Source organism: Apteryx mantelli, chromosome 13, assembly GCF_036417845.1.
Source record: "Apteryx mantelli isolate bAptMan1 chromosome 13, bAptMan1.hap1, whole genome shotgun sequence".
In the NCBI taxonomy this organism is placed as follows: domain Eukaryota; kingdom Metazoa; phylum Chordata; class Aves; order Apterygiformes; family Apterygidae; genus Apteryx; species Apteryx mantelli.
This window is the reverse complement of record NC_089990.1, coordinates 17,400,423-17,427,183: the sequence shown is the minus strand read 5'-3', so window position 1 is coordinate 17,427,183 and position 26,761 is coordinate 17,400,423. Positions and strand designations below refer to the sequence as shown.

Genomic DNA, 26,761 nt, shown 5'->3' with positions numbered 1-26,761 from the left:
GTCCAGGTTGACTACTAAAGACATGGAGAATCATGCCCAGTTAAAGGCAGGGTGGACACTTAGTGTTCTGAAACCACAGTAGTAAGCTGATGAGGTCATTTATTTTTAAACTGAAGTTCACATTGTTAATTTACAACCCTTGATAAATGAACAAATTGCTTATTTATTACACTTAAACAAGCAAGCCAATTTTGCTTTCACTAACCGTACAGAATATGAAGCTTTGCTTCAAGAAGAATCCAAAGCACACTTTAAAGTGCTTGGGGTTTGTTTCTTTTGCTCTCATGTCATTTTATGTTTGAATAATAGCATAGTGGTGAGCAATATGCAACAGCCCAGCTCAACTTTGCAGTGTCTGCATGATGTGTAATTCCTGTGCTATTTTGGCATGGGGAAATGAAAACCTCACCAGCCATGGAAAGAATAGAAAACCTCCCCTGTGGTTTAAACTGTCTGCTTGGGTTCTTAAGTGTCATTAAATTACAGCTAGTTCTGGCATACGGTGTTCCAGAAAGAGTTTGTTACTTTCCCAAACCCACAGGGATAATGAATTGGACAGGAAAGGGCTATAAATACATCAAAACTAATACTGCTGTGGAGTTGCTTAGGTACTCATTGACCAATAAGGAATTCTGAATGTTAAGCTCTTTGCAAAATGCTTGACTGCATATAACTATTGTAATAGAAGTATCTAAACGAGCAAACACAACTCCTCAGTTGTATGGGCTTGAATTCTTCCCCCTTATCTTGCAAGGAGTCCTGACGGTAGCAGTGGGATAGTCACGGAGGAAGCTGTTGAACGAGATGGATGTTGAGCTGCCTGCTGGGTCTGGGTGGCAAGGTGAGGGCATGTCTGCCTGCCCTCCCTTCGTGAGCCACTTGTATCAGAAATTGTGTGGAGAAGATGGCATGTCTCCAAGGCTGCTTGTGCTCTCCCTAGGTAGCTTTGTGGGCAGCAGGGGTATTGAAAGGGCATTTCACTTGGTTACTTGCAAGCACCCCTCCTGACATGGCATCAGCATACGCAGATGGACTCAAGCTTGTCTAGTCTAGTTTGTCTGGGTATTCAATAGCAGTGCAAGCATGTTGGCAAGTAAAGTACCCAAACTGCTAAATAGGCAGTGCACCTGGGAAGAAGCATAGTGCCGCAGCTTCCTTGTACCTGCCCTAGCTCCAGAGTATCATGAGCTGCCACTTGGTGCTGATGGGCGTGCTGGCCAGCAGAGCGGGCTCGCCATCTGTGCAGCGATGAGGGCTCTTTTTACTTACTTCCCCACGGTGCAAAGGGGAAGCAGGAGCTGAAAAGTGACACCCCATATGCCCCCAAGGTGCAGAGGGGAAGTTGGGACTGAAAAATTACTCTTCCCTCTGTTACTGTGGGAAGTGGTAAATCCTCTTCTGCTTTTAGCTTGACCACATGCATGGGGAGTGGATTTTAGTGGAGCTATTTGCACCAAGCCAATGAGGTTTAGAGAATTTAAACTTTAGACTGCTTTTGCTTTACAGTTGTCTAAAGGCCAAATCTTGGCACCATATCTATATGCTCATGAAACCATGCACCACAGGGCTAGGACCTCTGCCCCATCTCCACCACCCCTGTCTGTAGTAACGTGGGAATGTAACAGAGTGGCACCCTTGATGCTGGAATATGCCCAGCAGTTGCTGCTGTGATGAGCTGTCCCCCCTCAACAAGAGGGCCAGAGGAAGGGATTAGCATGGCCTCACCCTCTTCCCCTGCAAGCCTTGCTCTCATCCGCTGAGCTCTTTCTGGTGCACAGTGGAGTATGCTGCTGCAGTTTTGGTCTGCTTTTCTTACCCTTGCAGCATTAAACTGCATTGGTATGAACTTTTAGATAAAATATTGTGGCATCCAGAAATGCTGGGAAACAAACAAAAAGTTTTCTCTTTGCAAAGAAGAAAAAAACCCTGAGTTTGTTAGCAGGGGCTGGTGCCTGCTTTGAGTGGTAACGATATGGGCATGCCTTACTGCTCCCTCCCTGCTTCCCGCCTCTTTCTCTCCCTCTCTCTCTTTCTCCCTCTCTCGCACAAGCATTTAAAAAGAAAATGTTTTTTTTTTTTCTGGGAATCCAGGATCAGCCAAGGCAGAGAACGCGTTGTCCCAGAACCACTTGCAGCAGCATAAGAAGTCTGAAAAACCTTCTCATCCTGGGCAGATTGCAGTAGGTCTTTCATATCCACTGCTAATTCTGTTTTGTTCATAGTTTCCATTATGGGTATGTCTGTGTAGTCAGCTCCTTTGGTGGCGCTTGAGCTTGCTAGCTAGTAAGTCCATCTGAGAGGCTGAACGTAGCCACACATCCTGCTGTATTGGCGTGTCTCATTAGCTTGCAGACCAGGCCTGATGTGTGTCCAGTGCAGATCATGGGCAGAGACTGAGGTTTCCTGCAACCCTCTGGGAATGTGTGTTGGGTAAATGTTTAGAAAGGAAGACTGTCTTTAATGTTTTAACAAGTGGTTAATCAGTTGGCCTGGAGTCCAGCAGTCAAGACCAGGCTGGTAGCCTGTGCTTATATCCAGCTTATAACCATCTAGGATACGCACACTTAAGAATGTATTCGCGTGCTACTCACTGACATGCAGCTGATGGAAAGGATGATTACTGCTTCTGTATCTTATTTACTGAGCCTTGGTGTTGTTGGTGGGGGCAGGGGTTGCCTCTCAGATAACTGGAGCTCACGAGGCCTTGTGCAAGAGCTCGTATATGGAATGGGTGGTATTTTAGAAGTTTACAGGGAGCCTGGATGGCCCCAAGGAATGCAGAGCTGGGCAGCAGGTCATGTGCAGCGTGAGGCTGTAGCATCCTAGTGGCCTCAACCTCTGCTGGCTTAAGAAGACCTTATGTTTAGGCCATTGCCAATAATGTGGGAGGCCTGTATATGAGTTCGTGTAGGACTGGGGTGTAAATGCCTCTGTGGATGTGAGCCATGGCTCTGTTAATATTGCCTTTCTAGCCCAGAGGTGCTTCATACCCAGCCTGCTTGGATACAAGCATGTGCTCAGGCCTGGCTTCTTGCAAGCCTCAGGCTAGTCTGGGACGGAGAATAAAACTCAGGCTGGTATGATCTGCTAGTACTGATGCAAAGCGCTCCTTTTCTAGTACTGAAAAAGAAGTACTTCAGTACTCCTGCAAAATGTGAAGATTAAATCATAAAAGTTTGAGCTGCAAAATAACATACTGATGAAAGTCAGTCACATTTCAGCTTTTAAGAAAATCAAATGTTTTGGCTTAGGTCATTGTCCTCTGTGAAATATCCACTTGTGGTGGACCACCAAAAGTCATCTTCTTAATAAAGTTTTCAGTATGGAAGTGACAGTAACTGCATTTGCAGGGATAGCAAAATACTGCACATGCTGTTTAGCAGTGGGTTATTACACAGCAAAAAAATCATCTGCGTCTTCTTTATTCAGAGTCCAGGCTCCTTTGCCAGGGGGAAGGACAGTGCCAATTCATTCTTAAAAGCAGCAGACTATTCCTCATCTAGTGATGAAGTCGGCAGCAGTGATGAAGATGACATGAACCACACAAGGTTGGCTTGATTTTTTTTTTCCTTTTTATTACACACTTCTAAATATCTGGGAAAAGTTGGCATCCATAAGTACCTCTCCTCTGAAACTACTATCAGTCATTTATGTCAGCCGTAATTACGCAGTTTAATCTCACTATAATGAACTCCTGGCGGTCAATGTTTGCTCCATCAGATGTATGCAGTGTAATAAGCTTTGATGACTTGCTGCCTTGGGACAGCAAGGAAATGTCTTGTTTTAACTGAATATCAGTATGTAGTACTTTTATAGAGATTATTTCACATTGATCAACTTTTAAATAGAATTTTTTAAAGAAAAAAGAAAACTGTATGCTTTCATGCTAAATACAGAATACAGTGAGAAAAGCAGGTTAAACATGACCATTGTATTCAATCAGTCTGTTCACTGCAGTAGAAGTAATTACCACTGAAAAGTTGATTCTTGCACCTGGGCTATTTATAAATAGGGATGGTGCAAGCAGGATTTGACATAGTAAAATTTTGCTGTATTTTTAATATTGTTATTTTGCAAATTGCTGCAGTTACCAGATGATACATTGCAGCTTTTACCAAGTTGATCTCACAGTAACTGTTTTTCTTTAGCTCTCCTGTTTCTCTTGCTGATTTTGTGACTGACATCTTGTGGTGTTTTACCTGTCATACAAAATGTGTATTCTGCTGAGAAATAATGGAGTGTGAATAACTTGCTATTCCAAATGAAAGAGAGTAAGGAGATCAGTCAGTCAACCATGCTATTTGGAACTGCAAACAAAATTATTTTTTAATATTGATGAATGAAACTTCTAATTTTCTTGCAAAGAGACTCCCAGTTTAACTCAAGTTTTAGGATTTACTCTGAAGTGCATCACAGTACCACAGAGCTCTCTGGGACAGGACTGTTGCTCTTCTGACCTAATTGCACATGCAGTTTTGTCAGGCTTCAGGAAGAGACAGATTTATAGCACTGTTGGCAAGCTCTTGCATTGGCCTGGTACCAGTCCTTTCCACTGCGCTGCTCTGAAGGCAGAGTTTTTGTGCCTGCATATGCTTCTGATTTGCATTTTTGGAGTTCATTTTCAAAGCTGAGGGATAAGGAAGGAGAGTGCTGAAAATCTTGGAGCTTATTCAGTGCACCTGAAAGAGTGTGTAGGTCTGTTCAAAAACTTTTTCTTTTCCTGTTATCTAAAGCATGCAAATGCCAGGTCTGAAGTTCCTTCTGTAGGAGTGTTTCTGTGTGGGCTTTGGCTGAGACACCTTGGGCCAGATTTTAGTTGGCTATTGAAAAGGATCTCTTCTCTTGTTCTTAACTGACCTATGGAGCAGCTTTTAATATTCATGCTCCACCTTCTGTCGAGGTGCTTAGGAGGACAAGGCTTGGGAGGGACAAAAGCATATGCAGGAAAAGAGCTTTATATCCTCTTGGTTAAATCCTACTAGCTACACTGAGAAGGTTTGTTTGCAAGGAAGCTGGGACCAAGAGCAGGTGTCTTTCACCGGAAAAAACAACTTTTGGTGGTGTTTTTCTTTTCAATGAGATGAACCAGAATTCCTCCTTGAACACATCCTTTTTTGTTTTAGGGAAAGGATGTCATTGTATGTGATCCAGCATCATGCCTGCTTGTATAGTATATATATTCCATGTCCATTTCTCTCACTCTTTGAAGAGTACTTCCTCTTTTGATGCATGAATCATTTGCAAAACCCCTTAAACACCAGATTTCCTGTGGCTTATTTTTTTATAGCTCAGTTTTCTCTCTCTGCTCTTTGTAAGCTGTTCGCTAGCAAAGTTTAAACAAGATGGGTGCATGTGTGTGCTTGGCCACCACTAGAAAGCAGGATGTTTACATGCTTTAAGATCACCTGCTTCTTGCTTTCCTGATAAGAGCATGTTCTTGCACTCATCATTGATCCTACTTTATGTCCTGCCATTCCAAAGTTTAGTATGGATGCAATGTTTACCCCTCTTGTAGGAGAGAAAAACAAACAAACAAACTTCTTCACACTCATATTAAGACAGTAGACCTCCGCACCAAACCACATTCTTTATTACTGCCTTGGCAATGTTAAAAAAACTTCCAAAACTCTTCTACCAGTTGCAGTTCAGCACTAGTAGCACTGTAGAGCCCTTCACACCAGGATCCTGATCCAATCAATTTACTAATTACTGGGAAAGAAGCAAAACCTAAATACACTTAAATGGGTTGCAGTAATGAGAGCGCTCTGGAATAGATAAATATGGAATGAAAGTATACAGAAATGGGGTCAGAGCTTCATTGGCAGAAGTTTGAGGCTGTTGCACTAGTGCATAAAACCAACAGTTTAAAGCACAAAGATATCACTGCTTGTGTAGGAGCTCTCTTAGCAGCAGCTAACTAGAAGAATAGGGGTATATCACAATATGTGCTTGCTCTATTCTTACTCTTTTCTTAGGTGTCTGCTTTTGGTTACTGTTGAAGACAGGATACTGGGATAGATGGACATTTGGTCTGAACCAATCCAGCAGCTCTTATGTTCTTCTACCTCTTTGTGCTTCGCTTTCTTTTTATGTAAAGTGAGGATGGTCACGTGGTAGAGACTGCTGCACAGCACTGTGAAATGCCAGTGTAGTCGGTCACAGCAAGCCTCGGCGGATGGGCCCTGCCACTGCCTTCCCAGGCCCTTGGTATCAGCGTAGTGCTACTCAGCTCCTCTCCCCTTCGCAGGTGCTGCTGCTGCACCTTTTGCGGAAAGCGGGTGGCTAATGCTTGCACTCCTCAGGGTAGTGTATGAGGAGAGACAGGACAGGTTTTGAAGTAGGCACTTCTCAAAGGACTGCTCAAAGGACCAGCTCTCGCTTTCCTGACCAATGCGGTGTCTGACAGAATGATCCGTGAGCTGTAGGGAAGCAATCTCTTGAGGTGGGGAGAACTTCCTGCCGTGAGGGGTCCTCAGACTCGTGGCCGCTCAGGCATGTCCACAGACTAATCAACTTGCTTTTGTATGAGAACCTTAACATATAACTGGTGTATGTTAATTATGCTCAGTTTTGAATGTGTGTGGGGGGGTCTTCCCCCCCCTTCCCCCCCCCCACATAGTTCTCTTCATTAATTGGAATTTGTTACCAGGCAACTGCTAAGTAACCGAGTGGCAGATTTCTCAAGGACAAGAGTACCAGATGGAATTGAACTGAAACCCCAAAGCACTGTCGCAGAACAGAAGGTAATTTGGCCATTTGTAAGGGGGTGGGTACAGCGTGTGTGGGGAGTCAGATCATTAACGTACGTGATGAACACTGCATCCATTTCTTCTGGGCAGCTTTTTCACCATGAAGTCCTGCTCAGTCATTTCAAATTATAGCTATAAGCCTTGAAAAAACGTGAACTGTTTCAGGTTTGGTGCTTCCTATAAATATGCTTACATTTAGGTACAAAATTGTGCCTCTTTATTTGTCCTTGTTATTGACCTGGTAGTACTTTGTGATATCAACATATTTCCTGAATGCACTGGAGGAGCTGAAAAAAAGCAATACTGTTGATCATAGTCAATGTGTATTGTTGGTATTTTTAAAAACATTGGCCTTTTTTATTCCAATTTAAAGAGAAGTATCCCTTACTTTTTAAAGCGTTACCCAAAGGGGAAAAAACACTTCATCCCTACAGACTCATCAAAAATATATGTCTTCTCATATGCTGTGTTCTGGTTCCTTCCCAGCTGTAGTGTCTAGTAAAGACTTCAAGAGTCCTGTGGATTTTCCTTGGTGATAAATATTAGTGCAGAAATGATGAAGACAAACAAAGCAGAACAATGTTCTTTGTGGTCAAAAACAAAAAAATACAGTAGTAAGGCTTGCACACAACGTCAGAGCACTTCTCATGTTACTGAATGTATTCTCATTTCACAGATAGGGAGAATAAATTGCTATGAAACTGTTTTCCCCACTTCTGCTAATGTGTGCTGTGGAGGAGCTAGGAGGAAAAAAAAAAGTTTCTTTTACCCCAGGTGTGATTTCTAAGCTTCAGACCCTACTTTGGAGAAGGAATTATAAACAAGGAATCAGACCAAGCTGTAATCTCAACAGCTCACACTGTTCATCTTCCTCAAATCTAAACTGAACCTGAGCCATTATTTTAAAGTTTATTGATCCATATCAGAAATGAAAGAATTTCATTTCCAACAATTCAGAACAGCAGCGTGACAGAAGTGGTTGTGCTGCATTAAACAATTTCACCTTCATGGTCCCTCTATCTCCACCTGCATGGTTGCGAAGGAATAACAATACTGACTCCAGCCTCTCTCCAACCCCCTTTCCCAGCTTCAGAGCTCTTTCCTGGCTCTGCTGCTTGAGCCTGCCCATTTCTTTCCTGTAGTAAGAACAGCCCAATGCTTTCCCCTTCCCCTGATATCCAGGTATTGACTGCTTGAGGGAAGGGATAAGGATGGGGTCTTTGAGTCCCAGATTGGGGATGGGGGAGGATGGACGAGGGTGGAAGTCCCATTTTCTGGTGGGCTCAGGGAGGGAGTCTCAGGAGAAGAACAGACAGATGACTCCCACCTCTCCTTGCAAACATCTCTGACCCCTTCCAGCTTTTTCCCTTCTCCTCATGGAGAATCCTATCTATTCCTCCCACCTCCATTTCACCAACTACAGCGACTGTGAGTCTCCCTGGCCTCTTCCAACATCCCTTTCCCAGACCCCTCAGCATGAACTGATTTGAAGTGGTTAGGGAGTACTAAACTCCCCAAATAATTCAAAGGGAGGTTTCATTCAATTCAGCTAAACCTGACCCAAAACTGAACAAAAAAGCCCCATAATGATTTGATTTCCTGATCCCAAATACTAACACACGTTATTTTTTTTAAATAGCTAAAGTAAAATGTAAATTGCTCAGAGCATCACTTTGATTTCTAGATAATTACTTGGCTTTTAAAAGGCAAACATCTTTTATTTTAGAATTATCTACTTTTTTTTTGGATATATTGGCCAGCATTCAAATAAAGCTTAGTTGGTTTTGGTAGGTTGTTTATCAGAGTCAGTACAATGTACAGACTTGCCTTGAATTCAACCAGTCAAAAACTGTTTGAGTAAGGTGGTACATATTGCTTTGGTATAATTCAGGAGGAATTTTCTAGTATAGTGCTTAGCTCCCATCCCTTTTTACTCTCCAGTGCCTATGGCAGTCCAGTACCCTGTGGTACTAAGGAGGATAGTCTTCTGCATTGCCCTCTCCATCTGGGACAAGCTTGCTTTACAAATCCCATCGTTCTTCCTCTCAAAGTTCCTAGGACTGCTTTCCCAGAAGCTTACCCATGTGGTCCAATGACTCGGTACTTCACGGTGTCTGTGGAGAGAGTTTGTGTGATGCCTCATAACTTACGTAGTTTACAAGTATATCCTCAAAGCTGGTGGGATCCTACAAAGAGGGCTGCAGAATCAAATCTTATTGTAGTGGCAAGGCTAATACTGGATCCTACTGAATGTGATCATTCTAAAAGAAGGTTTCCTAACTCAGTAGATGTAAAGTAGCAATGAAATTAATAAGGGACTTTGAACTATACGCAGGTCCTGAATCAAGAAGTACCAACTTCTGACCTTGGTAGAGGTCAGATCTATAGTGTTAGGACAAGTCATTTGATTCTCTGTCTTAAGTGTCTCTGAGGGTGAAGTTACTTCTTTACCTACTGCTTGGGGTAAGAAACATTTGTGGAGCACTTCAGAGGTGGAAGTCTATGTTGATGTCTCAGCTGTTTGCCACATGTTTTTGTATTTTCCTTTTATTTAAATCTTTCTGTAGGGTTCATCTTTACCTGATGCACCATGCAGAGTATAATAGCACCCTCTCCTGTATCCTCATTAGTTATTGTCCTTGTTACCTGGATTTGCCTAGTGCATTGGAAGTATACCAGATGTGGACTTAACCATGTGTTCTCTTGTGCAGGACCAGATTTTAGGGAAACAAATTTCTAGCACCCAAGAAGGCCTCTGGAGTGTAAACAACCAAAACTATCTCCTGCCAGATCTCCTCCAGCAAAGCCAAGTTTCAGACTCCTCTGTGAATCAGCCAAAAGTGCCACTGACTAGCCAGGAAATTCAGAACAAATCTGTGAATAAGGTACACAATGAAATTAGATTTGTTAGATTGAATGAATTAAATCATCGTTTCCCTCCAGCCCGTAGGCACCTGAGAGTCTTTTAATTCCATCTATTCTGTCTCTTTTATGATGAGATCTTTGACCACATCCCTTCTTTTCTCTAAAAGCTTTTTTTCTAGGGGCTAAGAAATCTTGGGCTCCCTACCTGTTCTGTTTTTTCAGGTGTTTCTCCCCCACCCATCTCTCCTCTTTCCTTTCTCTCCTTACTTCCTTCCCCCCACCCTATCCCATACAAACTTGAAAGCTGAGGGGCTTTTGCCCTCTGCTCCTTTACGTGTAATGTCATCAGCACAGCACTCTGGCCTGGCTCTACTCACTGTCTCTGGGTTGCCTTCAGCACAAGTGTCAGTTGACAGTACACAGGACCACGGACCAGAGAAACACATCTTGGCAGCCTCAAGGAACTCTAATCATGCTACGAGCGCAGGGGATGCTTTGTCTCTCTGTTGGGGAGAAGCGTGTTACTGGAAGTAGATAATAGCTCTGTCATGAGACAGGTCCTAAAAACAGCCTTACTTCAGGCAACAGCTTCCTCCTTGGAGCAAGGCATTACTCAAATCTCTTTGCTGGTGATGAGACAGGAGGGAGTGATTGAAGTGTAAGGAGACTTATTCATTCTCCTCTTCTAGGGACCAATTATTTCATTGCAGTGCAGTGTCTAGCTAAGAATCCTGACACAACTCCCTGCTCAGGCTTCCTGTTTTTCTCACTGACTTTGTGCTGTGTATCTACTGCTATAAGATGTTTGTCACATCTATTTATGCTACATGCCATTTCATCTAAACTTCAGAGGTACTCACATTGCTATGTGCTGTCTGCTCCCCAAGTGTTGTCTTCCTGAACAGACCTTGTTTTTCATTGTAGATGCCATGCACTGAAAGTACACCTTCAAAAAGCAGTACATCATCTACAACATCATTTACTTCATTCATAGATCCTAGACTTCTGCCAATCACCCCTCCCACCAGTCCAGTAGGACCTCCCTGTAGTTCTCGTGAGTATGCTTTACCCTTCTCATACAATGTCATTCCTGGGCCTTTTTTTTCTTTCTTGGGGGATTGGAGGGGGGGAGGGTTTATGGCTTGAAAATTGAAACTGTCAGTAACATCTCCAGAAACCTGAAACACCACATTGCTGTGAGCTTCATTGTACTGCTTCTGACCCTTCTTCTGAATGCAGCTTGCTCTACTCTACTGCTGTGTTGTCACAGTGCATACTCAGGAATACGTGAGAAATTTTCCGGACATGTGGTTCTTTCTCTTGCTATATTATGCTCCCAAGGTGTTTTCTGATCTCTCTGGAGTCTGCTATAAACAGGCCAAATGTGAGACATAGCCAAACATTCACATTTTTCATGATTCCATATGTCTTTTCTTCTAGCATCTAATGTAAAACCCGAGCCTGTCAGGAGAGAGAATGTGAGGAAGGGCTCTGTTGTCAACGTTAACCCAACAAATATCCGCCCACAGAGTGACAGTCCAGAAATTCGTAAATACAAGAAGAAATTCAACTCTGAGATCCTTTGTGCTGCTTTGTGGGGTAAGCTCAGAAGCACGTGGGCTTGTGTATGGAGGGAAGGCAGCAGCAGGAGAAGCTGTCAGTATATGCCAGGCAGGTTTCACAGTTGTATTGCACCTCTCCTGTCAGAAAATCCTGGAGTGGTTCACTAAGTACATAGCTACACACCACTCACATGATACTGCCTTCCTGATAAAAGATGGCAAACAGATGTGTTACAGTTGCAAAGGATTCTGTGCATCAGAATAAGAAAACATTTTGAACAGGCACCAAGTTAAAACTGTGCTTGCTGAAAGAGCCAAAAGATGTAAATGTTTTAGTAGTGTGAAACAAAGAAGGTTTGTGATGCTTTGTCTTCCTTACCTGATAAGTGTTTAGTTGATTATGTTAAGTTCTGCCCCAGTATCCGTCAAGTTCTGAAGAGTGGAAATAATCCAAACCTGCAGGCTTTTGCTGTTGTGTTTGTTAGTTGTTCCAAGAATCTTTCTGTGAGAATTTGAGCAATAAGAGACTGAAGTAAGTTAGGCATCAATCTTTCCAAATACTCGCCTTCCTTAGTTTCCATCTTGCTGGATCAACCTTTTTATAGGGTCAGCTTCACATGGCATGAAACCAAGATCAGTGTAGTCAGACTGATTTTCAACAACTAAAGACCTTGACCCAGTCTCACAGTAGCTAAATTATTGAGTTGTTTTAACCATCTGTCTACTTCTAAAGAAAAGGATGTATTCTATGGGACTCACCTAGCCTTTTACTTCTAGTCACTTTTTGAGGCTGGAATGAAAAATGCATGAAGTAGGTGAAACATTATCTAAAGGAAATGTAGATTTCCAGTTTGCAGCTTCACAGGTTTTGTGTAATGTATGTTTGAAGAAACTCAAGATTTTAAATTAAGAACAGAGCTGTGTAGCAAGGTCTGTAATTAAATGTGCGCTGAGGTTGAAGAGCACCAGGTACTCAGCAGAGCATTGCCAGTAAAAGTTTGCTTGTTACAGCAGGATACCTTCTGTCATTTCTTTAGAACCTGCTGACTGGGAATTGTAGCTGTCATGCCAGCCAAACAAAATTTTTATACAGGGTGCATCCTCTGGTGTCGACAGCCCACTGGAGCCTTCACTTCCTTGGGAGCAATTGGATTTCAGATAGATTAACTCCTTTAATTTGGCACTTGAAAGCATTTTTGCAAAACACAGACTGTTTTCCAAACAAACGCTCCCCTTCCTAGTATCAGCAGCCCCTCTTCCAACAAGGTTAGTCCTCCTCCTGAACTTTGAATCTTGTCTCTGGGGGAAAGGAGGATCATAGTTTTTAAAATTGGAGGAGATTCTCGGATCGTTTAGTTGGATCTCCTGTGTGACAACAGAGCGGTGCTGGACTCTGAGGTTTTTGCAGTGCTTACAAGCACATTCCAAGGTCAGCAGATAAGTTCAAGTTCACAAAGCGTTTCCTTGTTGTTTAAATACACATTGACTTCAGTGGAACTACTCATGCTTCAAGTTATATGGGCATATAAGTGCTCTGCTGGGTAAAAGCTTTAATGGTGAGATTCTTTTTTCTTTCATTTTTCTGAGAGGTCATCCACCAAACAACAGAAAAATTACCAGGTACCATTAAGAAAGACCAAATAAGAATCAATTCTAAAAATAATTAATACTGGGTAAGCTTGGAATCATTAGGTGATTTATGTTGTACTTTTTACTGTGTATTAACAGGAGTAAATTTACTGGTTGGAACAGAGAATGGGTTATGGCTGTTGGACAGAAGTGGGCAAGGAAGAGTTTATTCTCTAATTACAAGGAGACGATTCCAGCAAATGGATGTTCTGGAAGGACTCAATGTGCTAATTACTATATCAGGTTAGTTCAGTGTCTAAAAGTATCTGACCTGCATTGGGGTTGGAAGCAATTAAAAAGAAGAATTAAACTAGGTTTAGGAATTTGCTCTTACAGAAAATCACAGGACAGTTATTCCTGTTAATAGGAAAACAGTCCTGAGTTTTCAACACTTACATTCTCATTTCAGATTCAGATGAGGATTTGGGATATTTCATTACCTGGTTAATGTGTAAAGTAGTTTGTGGGAGGTATAATGTGTGTCATATCCTTAAAATGAACTGGTTCTCAGCAAGTAATAGTTTGTCAGTTTATGTTTGTTTACTTGTTCCTGTGATGGATGAGCATCGATTTAAGTGCAATTCTATTAAAATATCATTAAATAACCTTATTCAGTGGTCAACAAGATGTGCAAACAATAATATCAGGATGATCAATGCTGTGAAATTATCAATAGCATCAAATGGAGTAGCATCTTCAACCTCTACTGACAAAAAGTAGATTCTAACTTGTCAAGGTACTGAGGCCCTTATTTGCCTGTGGATGAGAATGGCCTCTAAGGATGCTTAGTACATAATGAGGTCAGAGATGTAGGTCTAGCAATGCATTGCTGCAACTTGCCTACAGCCCAGACTCACAGTGGTAGCTGATGGTGAGAGCTGTTTGTCCCGTATTGCCGGTTTCAGTTGTTCGTATGACATGGTCCTTCTCTTTAGACTACCTTGTGATCCTAGACTCTACATCCTTATGAACTAAAGCAATAGAAAGACTGACTGAGATAAAAGATGACAAAGTAATTCTCACCCTGCAAGGCATCCAAAAGAAAATAGCTACCTGTAATGAAGATTGTCAGTTAATTAGAACTAAGAGAGTCGCTTATTCAAAATGGCCATTGTAGGCAATATCTGTATTCCTTCCTCCCCATCAAAGGGCAAATGCCAGATAATCTGATTATCTCTGATAATACATGCATTTATAGAGACCAGTTCTTTAGCCTAAGGGAAGAATTTTAATCAGGTATGAAAATCTTGCAGGAAGCTTGAGTCGTATATGCCAAATGCCATAGGATTGTTCCTATTCCAATTCCCACTTGAGTGCCATTGTCACACAAGGCTTTTTCTTTTGTGCTGCTGGTCTCTTTTCTCACCTTGATGAGGCACAAAGGCCCTCTCTATTCAGGGTCATAAATCTCAGGCTTTTTGTGGGCGCAGGAGAGTTTGTGCTTCAGTGAGCTAAATCATTATATCTATCTTTTCCTGAAAATCCCAGGGAAGAAGAATAAGCTAAGAGTGTATTACTTATCATGGCTAAGAAATAAAATTTTGCGCAATGATCCAGAGGTGGAGAAGCGGCAAGGCTGGGTGTCTGTGGGCGACCTGGAAGGCTGCGTACACTACAAAGTTGGTAAGGTCTTTTTGGTTTGTCCTTAGAGTTCTGCTTAATCATCCTTTGATTAATCACCCTAATCTCACAACACCAGCATTTTTCTTCAGCTTTATTTCAGAACTGCACTGGGCATGATGTCTCTGACTGTTGCCAAATCTCCTTGTTTTACATGGCAAATGTTTTGCTCCATCTAATTCCAGATAGCTTCTCTCCTTGGAGCTGTTACCAGATTGTGTTACAGCTATGTCCTGCGCAGGCTGGGAGAAGGGAGTGACAGCCATGGTCTGTTGCTCAGTCAGTGGTTTAGAAGTTCCGTAGTTACTTAAGGCCTTCATTAGACAGGTTTTCCATGTGCAAGGTATGCAGCTTCTCTCCTGACCCTGAATAACTGCTAATTAAGACTAGTAAAACTGGACTAGTAAAGTGCTAGTAAATCATATCCGTAGGATGTCCATAGGTAGGTCAGACTGGAGGTTCTACAGCTCATCCCCGTGTCTATATTATAAAATACCTGAGTATACCTTTGTTTAAACTCATACACTGCAATTGGTACCATAGCAGTTGAAGTACCATCTGGCTTTTAATTGACTTTCAGGCAGTCCATTCTTGCAGATGAACATCAGTATTGTGATAGTTTCTATCATTTACCTGTGTTGAGGGAGTGTGATGTATAGCTCAAATTTTACTTTATCGAAAGGTGGTATATGAAGGTGGCATTTTTCAAAGTCAAATAGAGAAATGATACAGGGGAGTGCAGGAGACAGGGAGAGGGTGTGAGCTCTCTTAAATGCTTTGCTTGACCTTTCTTTGCTTTTAGATCTCATGGCTTTAAAAGTAGCACAGGTTAAATCCAAGAAAAAAAATGAAACAGATGTGTTGTTACTTTCTTTGTAATTATGGCTAAGCACCATGTATTCCACTTCACTTGCTTATTTTTAGGTTTGGTATGTTTAAAAAAAAAAAAAAACCTAAAATTAGGCAGACATTTACTAGGAGCTTTTGTGTGTACATGTGAGAGTCATAAATCCATTAACTAATTTGAATAAAAGTTTTATGAACACTGTCTGAGCCAGGCATACCCTTACCAAGCAACCCTTTCACACATTCTGTTGGAATAGAAGCACTCTGAAATCTCCTGTTGTGATCAAAATGTGATTTCATTTGCTGAGCTTGCAGAGAAGCTCTTTGGCTTTGCAAAGGACCTTCCCTATAAAATTGACAGTTTGATTACTCTTTTTTTATGCAAATAAGGTTTCCGTGGAAAAAATGGCTTGCAAGCCAATCTGACTGCTTTGACGAAACAGCAATTGTTGTTTTCTTGATGGTGAATCTTCTCATATCTTGAACTTTGCTTTTACAGCTATTTTTCCAGGTAGAAGAAGAAAAGGATGTATTTTTGTTTGTTTGTTTGTTTTTTTGTTGTTTAGCCTTTCTCAGCCTATGTTAAATTTTCCTGATCAGTGTCCGTCCTTATCTACTCTTCACGGGCTTCTGGTATGTGTTTGGGAAGTATGAAATGCTCCTGTTGTAAGTGGCAAGGGCTGAGCAAGCCTGCCTCCCACAGAAAACAAACCTTAACTCAGTTGTATAACACCTGCATCTTTTAAAACTTCCTGTCAAGCAAACACTGAATGTAAAATGAGGGGAGACTGCATCAGGATGCTCTGCCTTATCAGTCAGTTTCCAAAGCAAATGCTTGCCTCTGGCAGAATTAAAACAAAATGTACAAAGAAGCCTTAATTTTTCAATACACAATTTTGCATTTACTCTCGATGGGCCCAACATAAGCCTAATCAACTTGGAGAAATTGTTCATCTCTTAAATGCTTACTCATCTAAAAAACAGGGGAGTCCTTTGCCCACCCTAGCACATGGAGATTTAACCCCACACATGAGCAGTGAAATGAAAATTCAGCCTGCAGAGTATAACAGAGTCATTCAGCAAACCACCATTCCTCCAAGAGTAGCTTGGAAGATACCGTAGCATATTCACAAGGAGCAATGTTGGTATGGGTTCACATTTAATTTGAAGTAGCTTGGCTTTTCTGCAGGGTCAAGCCTTTTTTCCTGACAAGGCTTTATTACAAGAAAAACACACACACAAACACACACACACACATATATATATGAAAAGCAATATATAAATGTTGTTAACAGTCATTTGGGTTTACTGACAGCAATTTAACTATAGGTTTGCACTCAAGGTAATATCACTGGTGATATTAAACATTAACATCCAGAATCCAGTAGTCTCCCTTACTGGATAGTTTCTTTCTCTACAAATAAACCTGTGAAGTTATTCCATGTGATTAAGTTAGTTTTTGATTTAAGTGTCCATCTGCTACCTAAGAAATTGTTCTTCTTGTATTACAGTAAAATATGAGCGAATTAAATTCCTTGTAATTGCTTTGAAAAACTCAGTGGAAGTTTATGCTTGGGCTCCAAAGCCTTATCACAAATTCATGGCTTTTAAGGTAAGTGAAACTTCACTTTGGTTCAGATGTAGCACTGTCCCTCACTGTTTTATCATCTACTCTTTGCTTTTGCTTTTTGTTGCTTTGCATAACATTTATTTCTAGCTAAATATAAAATGAATACTCTTTAAAAGAGAATGTAGCTGATTTGACATGCATCAGAGATGAAAGGCATAAAACTGTCAGTCATGTTTCTGTGGGATGTAAACAACTTGTTTCAGTGCAGTGCCAAAATGCATGTTTGAATTCACAAAGTTGATGCTGGTTTCCCTCAAAAGAGGGAGAAATTTAACATGAATAGTATTTAGCCTGATTTTTGCCTAGTCCATTTCTAGAATCTGGATTTTTTTCAAAACACAAGTGAATTATCCGATTTTCTTTGAAGCTAAATGGATGATGGGTACTTACTCCTTTAATGCAACATAACGACTGTAACAAAAATAGCTGTCTAATGTTTGAGTGCTGAAAATTCTTAAGAAAGATCATATATGTTGATCTGAAAACCAACAGCTTTATTGTGTTACATAGAGTCTGATTTTTCTTTTTCCAGTCCTTTACATCACTTCATCACAAGCCACTGTCAGTTGACCTGACAGTTGAAAATGGACAAAGATTAAAAGTGATATATGGCTCACTAGTAGGCTTTCATGCTATTGATGTGGATTCTGGATCTGTGTATGACCTGTACCTTCCAACACACGTAAGATATTCCAAAAAAATAAGTAAACACATGTTTGTTGGGCTGTATGTTGATGATGATTGGGTAAAGTGCTATGTTACTTTTCAAAACACAGGGTAGGAGAATAATTTTTGCCAGCTAATAGAAAACTACTTTTCACATGGATTTTATAACAATGAACTTCTGTTAAAAACCTTTCTTTTCTCATATTCAGCATATCAATTTTGTGATTTGTCAGAAAGCCTGTTGTATGGACAGTATTATGTTTAATTGATTTATCCTGGAAATTTAGGGCTTCTGTAAAGTGTTAAAAGTCACAAAAATATCTACATGAATTTAGGTGACTTTTACAGTCTACCAATGTGCTTTTGAATGTTGATAACAAGTTGATTAAGATAGCACTGAATTGAGCTGAAATTTGGCCCAGATTTCAAAGACTGTTGCAAAAGTTGCAAAGACTGTTACAGAAAAGTTACCTTTGCACTCATGAGTACCTGTAGCTAGAGAAGCCAAGCCCAAATATAAATAATGTTCCACCAAAATATTTGCATCTCTGTCCTATATATTGGCATGTGTATACATGTGCTCCCCTGAATAATCCCAATTTATTCACCTTGGAGCACAATTACATTCGTTTTACATGATTACAGATCCAAGCTCAGTGTCCAACCTGTGATTTGCATTTCAGTCATGACTTTGCAGAATCGCAATTTCCAGACTAAATAAATTTGCTGATCTTACTGCTCAGTTGCCCACAAAACCAGTCCTGAAATTCAAAAGAATTTCTACACTTTCCTTGGGACTTTCTGATTAGATTTTCAAGCAGAAGTTGGCACGAAGATGTTCATTTCGGTTTGATTTGTACATATTGCATTGTGTACCTGTTTGCTGGAATGATGGTGACCACTATAAACCTGTTTAAACTCAGCTAACAGCAAAGTAATTCCTCTACAGACATGAATGACAGGCATGGGGCTGCCCAGTATAAAGTTTGTGCTCTGGTTTTAATCTTTTTGTTTGTTTGCTTTTTAGCTGCAGATAGTTCTTTTCAAATTTGTGGGTTCCAAAACCAACAGAAACTTGAGGAGTTAGGTTCAAAACACTGACGGGTGCCCATTGCTCCAGTCTGGCAGGAGGCTCCCTGCAGGGGGACTTCTCTGCTCACACGAAAACCTCCCTGAAGTCAACAGTGCTCTGTACTGGCAAAGGGTTAGCTAATCTGAGTGCCGTTGCCTCACTAGATCCTAAGGCAATGTGACCCAAAGGGAATTTTGAAGATCCCAGATCGGCATGTTGCAGCCTGTGCCTTGAACTCATTTTTTTGTTTGTAATCCGCACTCAGCCCTGTGTTTTCCAACCAAATGAAAACCCATGCCTCCTCCTTAGCAAGCCGCTTGATCACCCCGCTACCCTGAAGTGACAGCCTTCAAATGCTGTCAAAACTGTATTTCTAATAGATACAATTTTTGAGGATGGTTGTTAAGCTTACAAACTTCTTTTAATTAAAAATAACTTTTCTAGATATTCAGAACAATGTGTTGAATCACTTGCTAAAAGCTGTTTTTTAAAGAAGCTTTATATTTCTGTTGTTAAATGGTATATTTGATCCAACAATTAGTAGCAGTGTTAACTCTGCAGCTGTTGAAAATTGACATCACTTTGTCAATCTAACCATGATGCCTGCATGCCCTGCCTGGAAGTTGGTTGCTAGGCAAGGTGAATAATGGCTTGTCAAAAAGATCATTAGCATAATTGCCCAAGATATGAAAGGTAAAGAAAAAAGTGAACCTTCTTAGCACTTTTAGTTTTTCAACAGGCTTCAAATATAATTATGTACATGATGAGAGATATTCCCCAGGTGAATGTCCTGAATATGCGGGGCACCTTTAAGAGGACCATGACTCCATTTGTGTGTGCTTTTCCACCAAAAGTTAGCATGTACTAAAAATACATTTTCCCTTAAGAGTCTTAGACCCGAAATAAATCTGCTGCTACAGTGGCTGTATCTTTTTTGGTATTTTGTTACTTTAAAGAGCATCAGATAGACTGGATAATTCTCTCAAGGAGCTTTGTAGTGGCAACAGACCAGACTTTAACAGGCTGACTTTAGATACTTTTGCTTTCTGGTACCCTCTTTTCCTCGTTCCCCACCTCTTTCTCCATCTCTTACCTGCTTCGATCGCTCATGCGAGTACCAAGGCAACGCATTAAAATTGCTCTGCGACTCTGGATACCCGTTCTAGTGTTACGGATAGTTGTTGCGGAGGCACGGAGTCAAGTGGTTGGCCAGAGTATATTCAGTTTGGCAAGTACAGCTTCAGTGCTTCTTTACTGTTCGTTGTGCCGTTACGGCATGCGTAAATGTATGTGCTTGAAGAAAAAAGATCTGTGTGTTGCTGGCTTGTGAAAATGATGTAGAAACTCCAGTTGTGTGCTTCCTATAGAAATATTAATTGCAGTGGTTTAATTTACTATTTAATTAACATCCTGGTTTGAGTAGTGCTTTGAAAAAGGAAATGCTTTGTTATTGATTTTAAGGCTCTCCTCTTTTTCTTTCAAAAATGTTTTCATAAACCCCTACCTTGATAGTTGTATATGTGCATTTTTATTTTTTTTCACCTGGGACGTGTTGGCTTCTGGGAGAGATTCTAGTGCACTGAACAGCTGTTAAGATAATTTGTATAAGTGAAATGAACTAATCCTGTGGCATGCAGAAAATGTATACTGAACAACATTTAAAAAGCCACTGTTATTAGTGAATAATGTATGTGGGAGGGAGGGGCATAGTAGAGTGGCTTGTGTTTGAAAGGTCCAGGTAACTTTTTAACCTGCTGTAAGTACTGTTAAGCTTACAGGTTTTAGCTCATGAGTGGGGCTAAAAAAAATATCATGGAAAGTGAAAGCACTGATTTTTCTGGTATGTGCAAGTTTTTGTCCTTCCTCCATCTTCTCCTGAAATAATTTTGAATTCAAATTCTATTCACCTTCCTTCTCTCTATTTATATAATGCTAGTGTTTTGTGAATGAGTCAGTAAATCTTACCGTTTCTCAGTGGCTCCTTGGCTTCTTGAACCCAAGTAATACTGGTAAATATAAAGTGAAATATTGAACATTGACTTATTTGTAAATCTTCTGTAATATCTAAGGGGGTGAGGAGGGGGAGGAGGCCCATGTCTAGACCATTTTTGCTAGCTAGCAAAATATTCAGCCTTTCTGAAAACACTTCTTTCACTTTCCCTGAGCTGCGAGCCAGTTCTTTTTATTGCTCTGCCAAGCCTAGTTAGATTGATATAGTCACTAAAATTGCAGTCCATTTTCTGATATAAATCTTAGTAAAATATGATTCCAGATCCAGGGGACTATTCGCCCACATGCCATTATCATCCTCCCGAATACCAGTGGAATGGAACTTTTACTTACCTACGAAGACGAAGGCATCTACATTGATATATATGGGCATTTCACAAAGGAAACTGTTTTACAGTGGGGAGAAATGCCAGCATCTGTAGGTATGTATGAAAAATAGCGCTTTATTAAGTGTAAGATTCTGCTGTATGAAACCTGACTTCTTTATTAGGTTTGTATCCATTTGAAAGTTCTTGTATGGCACACTAAGCAACTTCGGAGCAAAGCAGATGTCTAAAGAGTAAACAGATTAATGTATGTTTGTGTTAAGACAGCCAATGATTGTAAAAGGGTCTTCACATTTGTACCGCAGAATTTATATTCATATCACACACTCACACATCATGCGTTTACTATCCAGCCAAACTTCACTGAGGATGCAGCCTACCACCAGTTTTTACTTCTGTCATTTAAATGAATTACAGAGAGAAAAAGGTGCTCTTGTTTCCTGCTTGGATTGTTCATAGCCCATAGCATTTTATGTAGAAATTCATAACTTTAGAGGGCTCACTGAAGAGGTCTATAACCACCGCCAAATGGCCCCTTAATTTTACCACCCTGAATTCAGAGTGCTGCTGGTCTGGGGTTTTTGTGATAGGCTCTCAGTCTCTCCAAGCTTCTGGCTGGCTTTGTAGGAAGGACAGTCGGACTGTACGATAGCCAGGACAGCTGTTTGCTTCACCTTGGGGAAAAACAAGAACATCCCAGGCAGATTTTTGCTTTTATTATTTGGTGCCTTTAATTTCTATTTCAGCTTGCTCCTATTCATCTGCATCTTAAAACAAACATACAAACAAAAAAAAGCCCGTGATACTCAGATTGTGCAAAAGCATATTATGAATGTGAGAGCAACTGGAGACCACAGTGAAGAATCGGGCATGTTCACCTTTTTCTTTCCATTTCTACTTCTAGGAAACTAGGTAACTTCTAGGGAAACTCCATTAAAATCAGTAGAATAACACCAGAGTAAATACAAGGTCCATCATTTCTGGAGGATTGTCAACAGTACTGAGGGCAAATAGCCCACCTCTGAGATGCAGATTCCTACAAGGGAACTTAGTTTTTTTTGTACTGTCAGAATAAAATCGAGCATCAAAACTGCTTCAGTTTTAAGAATCAGTTCACTTTTGTATAAGTTTATAAGCTAGCTATCTAGTGTTTCTTTTTCCCTAATAAATAATCTCCACTCCACTTTTCAGCTCATATCCAGAGCTGCAAGGCATAATTAAAATATATCAAGTCAGTTCTCCATTTTTCATATTCCAATATTGAATGGTCTTTGATATGTTGAAATTTTACATCACCTCTGAATTAATGTTAGAAGCACCATTAAGAAATAATGATCAAAGAGCAATTACCCAGCAAGGTCAGAAAAAGAAAAGTTCTAATGAGAAGTACTGAGTGTAATTGGAAGCTGTATTGGAAAATGTTATCTGAAGGAGGCAGAAGCTTTCAAGAAGCATGTCATTATGGGAAGTACCTTCCTTAGGCATTACAAAAAATAGCAAGCTTACATAATATGAAGATTTTTTTTTAACTGTAATGTCTTACCCACCTTACAATGTGTATATATGATACATGATTTTCATAAGTATTTTAACTCTTTTGTTTTCCCACATATACTTCATCGATTTTGTGTCCTTTTTCCTGCCTTGGGAAGTAACAGAATTTTAAAGCTGCCTTTATATTACTGTCCTGCCAGAAATTAACCCTAATTTCATGTTTAATAATTTTTAAAGCATGGATATTATTTGTAACTATTACAGGGTTTTCCAGTTGTATTATTCTTACTATCTGCTATGTCCTAAAGAGTGCCTCGTATTTAGTAAGTCAGCGTGCTCCAAAGATGGATGGAAAAAAGGAATGGAAAAAAGGGCTTTGTTAGATCCTGCTTTAGAAAGGACAATATGGCAAGAAGGGTTGCTTAGATTTATGTCTCCTTTTTGGAAATTAGCAGTTTGTGACACTGGGCACTGGTTGCCCTCGGAGCTTCTTCACTTAATCTGGAGTTAGCAGGAATGCCTCAGAAGTGGGCCAAAGAGAGCTTAAGTCCTTTTTTCTGCATTGCTGAAAGTACTGAATCATCAAACCCAGAGAAATGTGAGGTAGGTTTGTAAAGCATTCCTGTGGCCTGGAATTCACACTGCCTTAACTTCACTAAAATTTTTCTTGTACATACCCAGCTAGCATTGAAGTGAATAAAGCTTCACCAGTTGGGACCAGCTGAGTATGTGATCCTCTATGCCAGTTAATTACTCTAATTTAAAAGTTCTTCTGTACACATCTGGCTAGGTGTGACACTCTCAATTTCACAAGGTTGATTACATCTTAATAGCAGGAATGCCATTTGGACATTCTCTTTCCTCATGCTCACACAGCCATTCCTCCTGTTCTTTGGTATACGATCTATGACAATCATTTGCATGGAGAAATGACCTGATCACTTTTGTTACGGTATTTTAGAGCAGTGGAACAAATAGGAACAGGACAGAGACGACACTTCTGAGGATGGTATCCTGTCTGCTGAATTTTACAATATAGAAGTTAGGAGTCCAGTCTGTGCTAGCTGTTTAACTTTTCTCTCTGGTCAGTCTAGACAAATGGGTACCACCAGCTAGGAAGTCATCCCATCCTGAGACAGGTAGCTAAGACAAGCATAATGAAGCATCTACTCAGGTGGCAAAGGTTAGGAGAACTGAGTGAACAGCTAGCTCCTTGTGGAACATCCCCGTGTGTCCTCTGGAAGGAAAGGGGTCTGTCTCTATCCCTCCGTCTCTCTTTCATTATTTATACTTCTGTACATTCCACAGCTGAAGGGAGGCAGTTTCCAAACCACCCTTCTCACTTATCCTTTGAAATATTCCAGTATGTTAACTTGAGAGCTCTCGCATTGCTGCTGCTGCAGCGCTTTTGGTATCTCAGAACTAGATTTCTTTGGAACAGAAATTGTCAACTGAACACATTTGAGTAAGGTCTTTTGATATGGTACAAGATTTATTTCACTTCTGATTGTTCTTAGCTAAAATGTGATTCCAAATTGACTCAACCCATTACTCGAAACTTGATTCAAATTTTAAACAAAGAGTTCTGTTAACTATTTTTTTTAGTAATTGTTTCCCACCAGTTCTTGTTCATTTTCTTGCTCCTTTGAAATTTTTGGCTCCAGACAAAAACAGTAACTATTATAAGAGAAGTTTGACTAACCATGCTATTTGCATGGCCAAACTTAGGGTGAACTTGCAAGTTTCACATAAGATACTGGTCTCTTGGAATTTCCAGACTTTAGCAGGTTTGACATCAGTCTGTATGAGCTTATTTCAAAGTTTTGACCATGTGTTTCAGAGATAAAAGGGTATTGTCTTAGCCTTGGGGTTCTATCTAGCCATCCTTTGCTCAGTTCTTATTTTCTTTGAATAATTATTTTGAATTAAAACTTCTGTAGTTGGTGAGAATATCTTGAGTGACTACGGAAAATAAAAAAAAATAGTTGTAATTGATGGAATTAGGACAGGGAAACTAAATATAGCTGCCTCTCATAGTCTTTAAGTTGGGACCTCTGTGACCGATCTGTTAATAAGATATTGGAGTGAGGAAGCTCAAATCCAGTGGGAAATTAAAATTGTAGAGCTACTCTGTCTATGTTTAATCTGGAAGATATTTCACATAGGGCTAAATACAAATAAAGCTATAACATTTTCTTTCTATAAAACAAGATTAAAAAAGGATTTAGGAAACATCAAGTTAATAAGATTTGAGAGCACTTTTGCCCTTTCTTATGAGTAATGAATTATTTGCATATGAGTAATGAATTATATCTTCTTGGAGGGTTAGCACAAAACTGGATATCCTTTGTAGTGTTCATGTTGGAAGCCAAAAGGATGTTATGTGGAGAAGCAAGATAATATTACCAAAAGCTGGTTGTATTACTTTATCAGTACTCTATCAACATACTTTAGCAGTTCTTGAAATAATTGCTGTCCAGCTTTGCACAGAAAATACCTGCTTTTGTCCACATGATTCTTACTGTTCAGATTTCCTGTGCAGTTTTTCACCAGTAACCAGCAAAAAGCATGTAAACAAGCAGCCTCTCATACATTTCTGGGTTGGGTTATTAGTTATACTCATAGTTACAGATGAGTGAGCAACAACTGGGAGCAGAGAAACTTTGAAAAATAGATGCACAGAAACTTATACATTTGAAAAAAAATTAAAAGACTCATAGTTGTAAATTTATTTATTCCTAGTTTTATTTTGGTGGTTAGGGAATTGTATGTGTTAGCCCTTTGTCCAGTGTAATCTAAACAAAACATTCAGCAGAAAAAACTTGCCTCCTTGGGCCAATTTCTTAATTTGCCCACTTGTGACTTCACTCAGCCTTACTTTTTTTTCTTCTTGATTTTTAACTCCCTAACCTCTTTCATTTAGCAAAAGCTCTCCACAGCTGTGGCTGGGAGGAAAAAAGTATCCTCTTCTATCCAGGTAACATAAATAATAGCAGTAAAACTGTTCTAATTAACAGAATTGCACAAGAGAAGTTTCTGACTCCTTCCTCAGTTTCCCTTCCCAAAATTGCCTAACCTTTGGGACAGGAAGTGTTGAAGTATGGGAAGCACACAGAAGTACTTGTAAGTATCTAATCAGTCCCTAATCAGTGGTCAGCAGCATCTTTAGTGAGCTTCTAACTCCTCTGCCGCCTTATTTGGGACTGGGTTTGAGTGGGAACAAGCTTTGCTACATCCCAGAACACTGTAGGTATCTCTGAGTTATTTTCATTCCTGGCCCTCAATACGCACATTTTCCTTTTATTTGTCTAAAAAATAGGTATGGTTTCCCCAAAGATTGGGAAACCAATGAGTCTTGATTTCAGATACTTGTTTGCAAGTTTGACTGAGGGGCCAAAGAAGGATTCCATAGAAAAGTGTATTCAGTTGTAAGATCTATATGGTCTCTAATAGCTGATACCTTTTACAAGCAAAGAAGGAAGGTCCTTCTTTTAATGTTCATGCCCAGCTGCACACTTGCCTAAAGCAAGTTTCTCAAAGGTGTATACAGAAGCAAAGTTCAGTAGGTTTTCCGTGTTGAATTGCGTCTATGCAGGTATTGACTCTCTCCAAAAGGGAATTCTGTAAAGTAGTGTACACTCTCTTTTTTGCTGTAAAATGAAGTTTGATATCATGACTCATGCCAGCAAAAGCTGGTCAGAATCTTTTAATTCATGTTCAGTTTGTTCATTTCAAACTTTTATGTCCATCTGCAATCGCTTGGGTAGGAAAGTTTGGAGTCTCCATCACGGTCTTTAAGGTCACATTATAAAAACAACTGTCAGAAGTGATACTGATAGCTCTGTTGTGGCACAGAGATGTGGCTGGAAGTGAAGGTATGTTAAGGTCTTTTCCTGCCCTATTTCTATAGTGATAATCAGGAAAGCCTGATTTTATGGTATTTTTTTACAAGCTGATTCTGCTGTCATGCAGAGGTAAATGAGGAATTTACCACTTAGGGCGGTAAACCAAATTCAGTACATGAGATCAGAAATGGAATCTTTGAAGGAAAAGAGTTTACAAAAGAAAAGAAAGTGTAAGAACGGAAGTGAAACTGTAGCAATGCATGGGTTCTGCGATACCAAGTGCACTTGTCTCATTCAGACTGAGTATACTACTAGTGTGAGGCTCTGAGATCATTAGCTTGTGTCAGGGACACTTTATGGAAGTTAATGGATCCAAAAGGGCTCAGTAATTTCTTTCACCTTTTCTAAGTCTCTCAACCATTTCTCCTTGAAGTAGTCGCTTCCCTG

The 26,761-nt window shown here is 40.2% G+C and overlaps 1 protein-coding gene and 1 long non-coding RNA gene across 4 annotated transcripts in view; one reads left to right on the top strand and one right to left on the bottom strand.

Moving 5' to 3' along the window:
• LOC136993288 (uncharacterized) overlaps positions 1 to 26,761 on the bottom strand; it is a 41,437-nt gene that overhangs the window by 351 nt on the left and 14,325 nt on the right. The window contains exon 2 of the long non-coding RNA XR_010885549.1: positions 11,556 to 11,678. This is a non-coding gene — a long non-coding RNA (uncharacterized lncRNA). The remainder of the gene's footprint in view (positions 1 to 11,555; positions 11,679 to 26,761) is intronic.
• NRK (Nik related kinase) overlaps positions 1 to 26,761 on the top strand; it is a 108,240-nt gene that overhangs the window by 72,999 nt on the left and 8,480 nt on the right. For all 3 annotated transcript variants that reach the window (XM_067304218.1, XM_067304217.1, XM_067304219.1), the window contains 11 exons: positions 2,092 to 2,180; positions 3,430 to 3,548; positions 6,650 to 6,743; positions 9,461 to 9,634; positions 10,539 to 10,668; positions 11,055 to 11,213; positions 12,905 to 13,048; positions 14,294 to 14,428; positions 16,783 to 16,883; positions 17,434 to 17,583; positions 20,912 to 21,071. In XM_067304218.1, the coding sequence (XP_067160319.1) occupies positions 2,092 to 2,180; positions 3,430 to 3,548; positions 6,650 to 6,743; positions 9,461 to 9,634; positions 10,539 to 10,668; positions 11,055 to 11,213; positions 12,905 to 13,048; positions 14,294 to 14,428; positions 16,783 to 16,883; positions 17,434 to 17,583; positions 20,912 to 21,071 (1,455 nt within the window). The remainder of the gene's footprint in view (positions 1 to 2,091; positions 2,181 to 3,429; positions 3,549 to 6,649; positions 6,744 to 9,460; positions 9,635 to 10,538; positions 10,669 to 11,054; positions 11,214 to 12,904; positions 13,049 to 14,293; positions 14,429 to 16,782; positions 16,884 to 17,433; positions 17,584 to 20,911; positions 21,072 to 26,761) is intronic.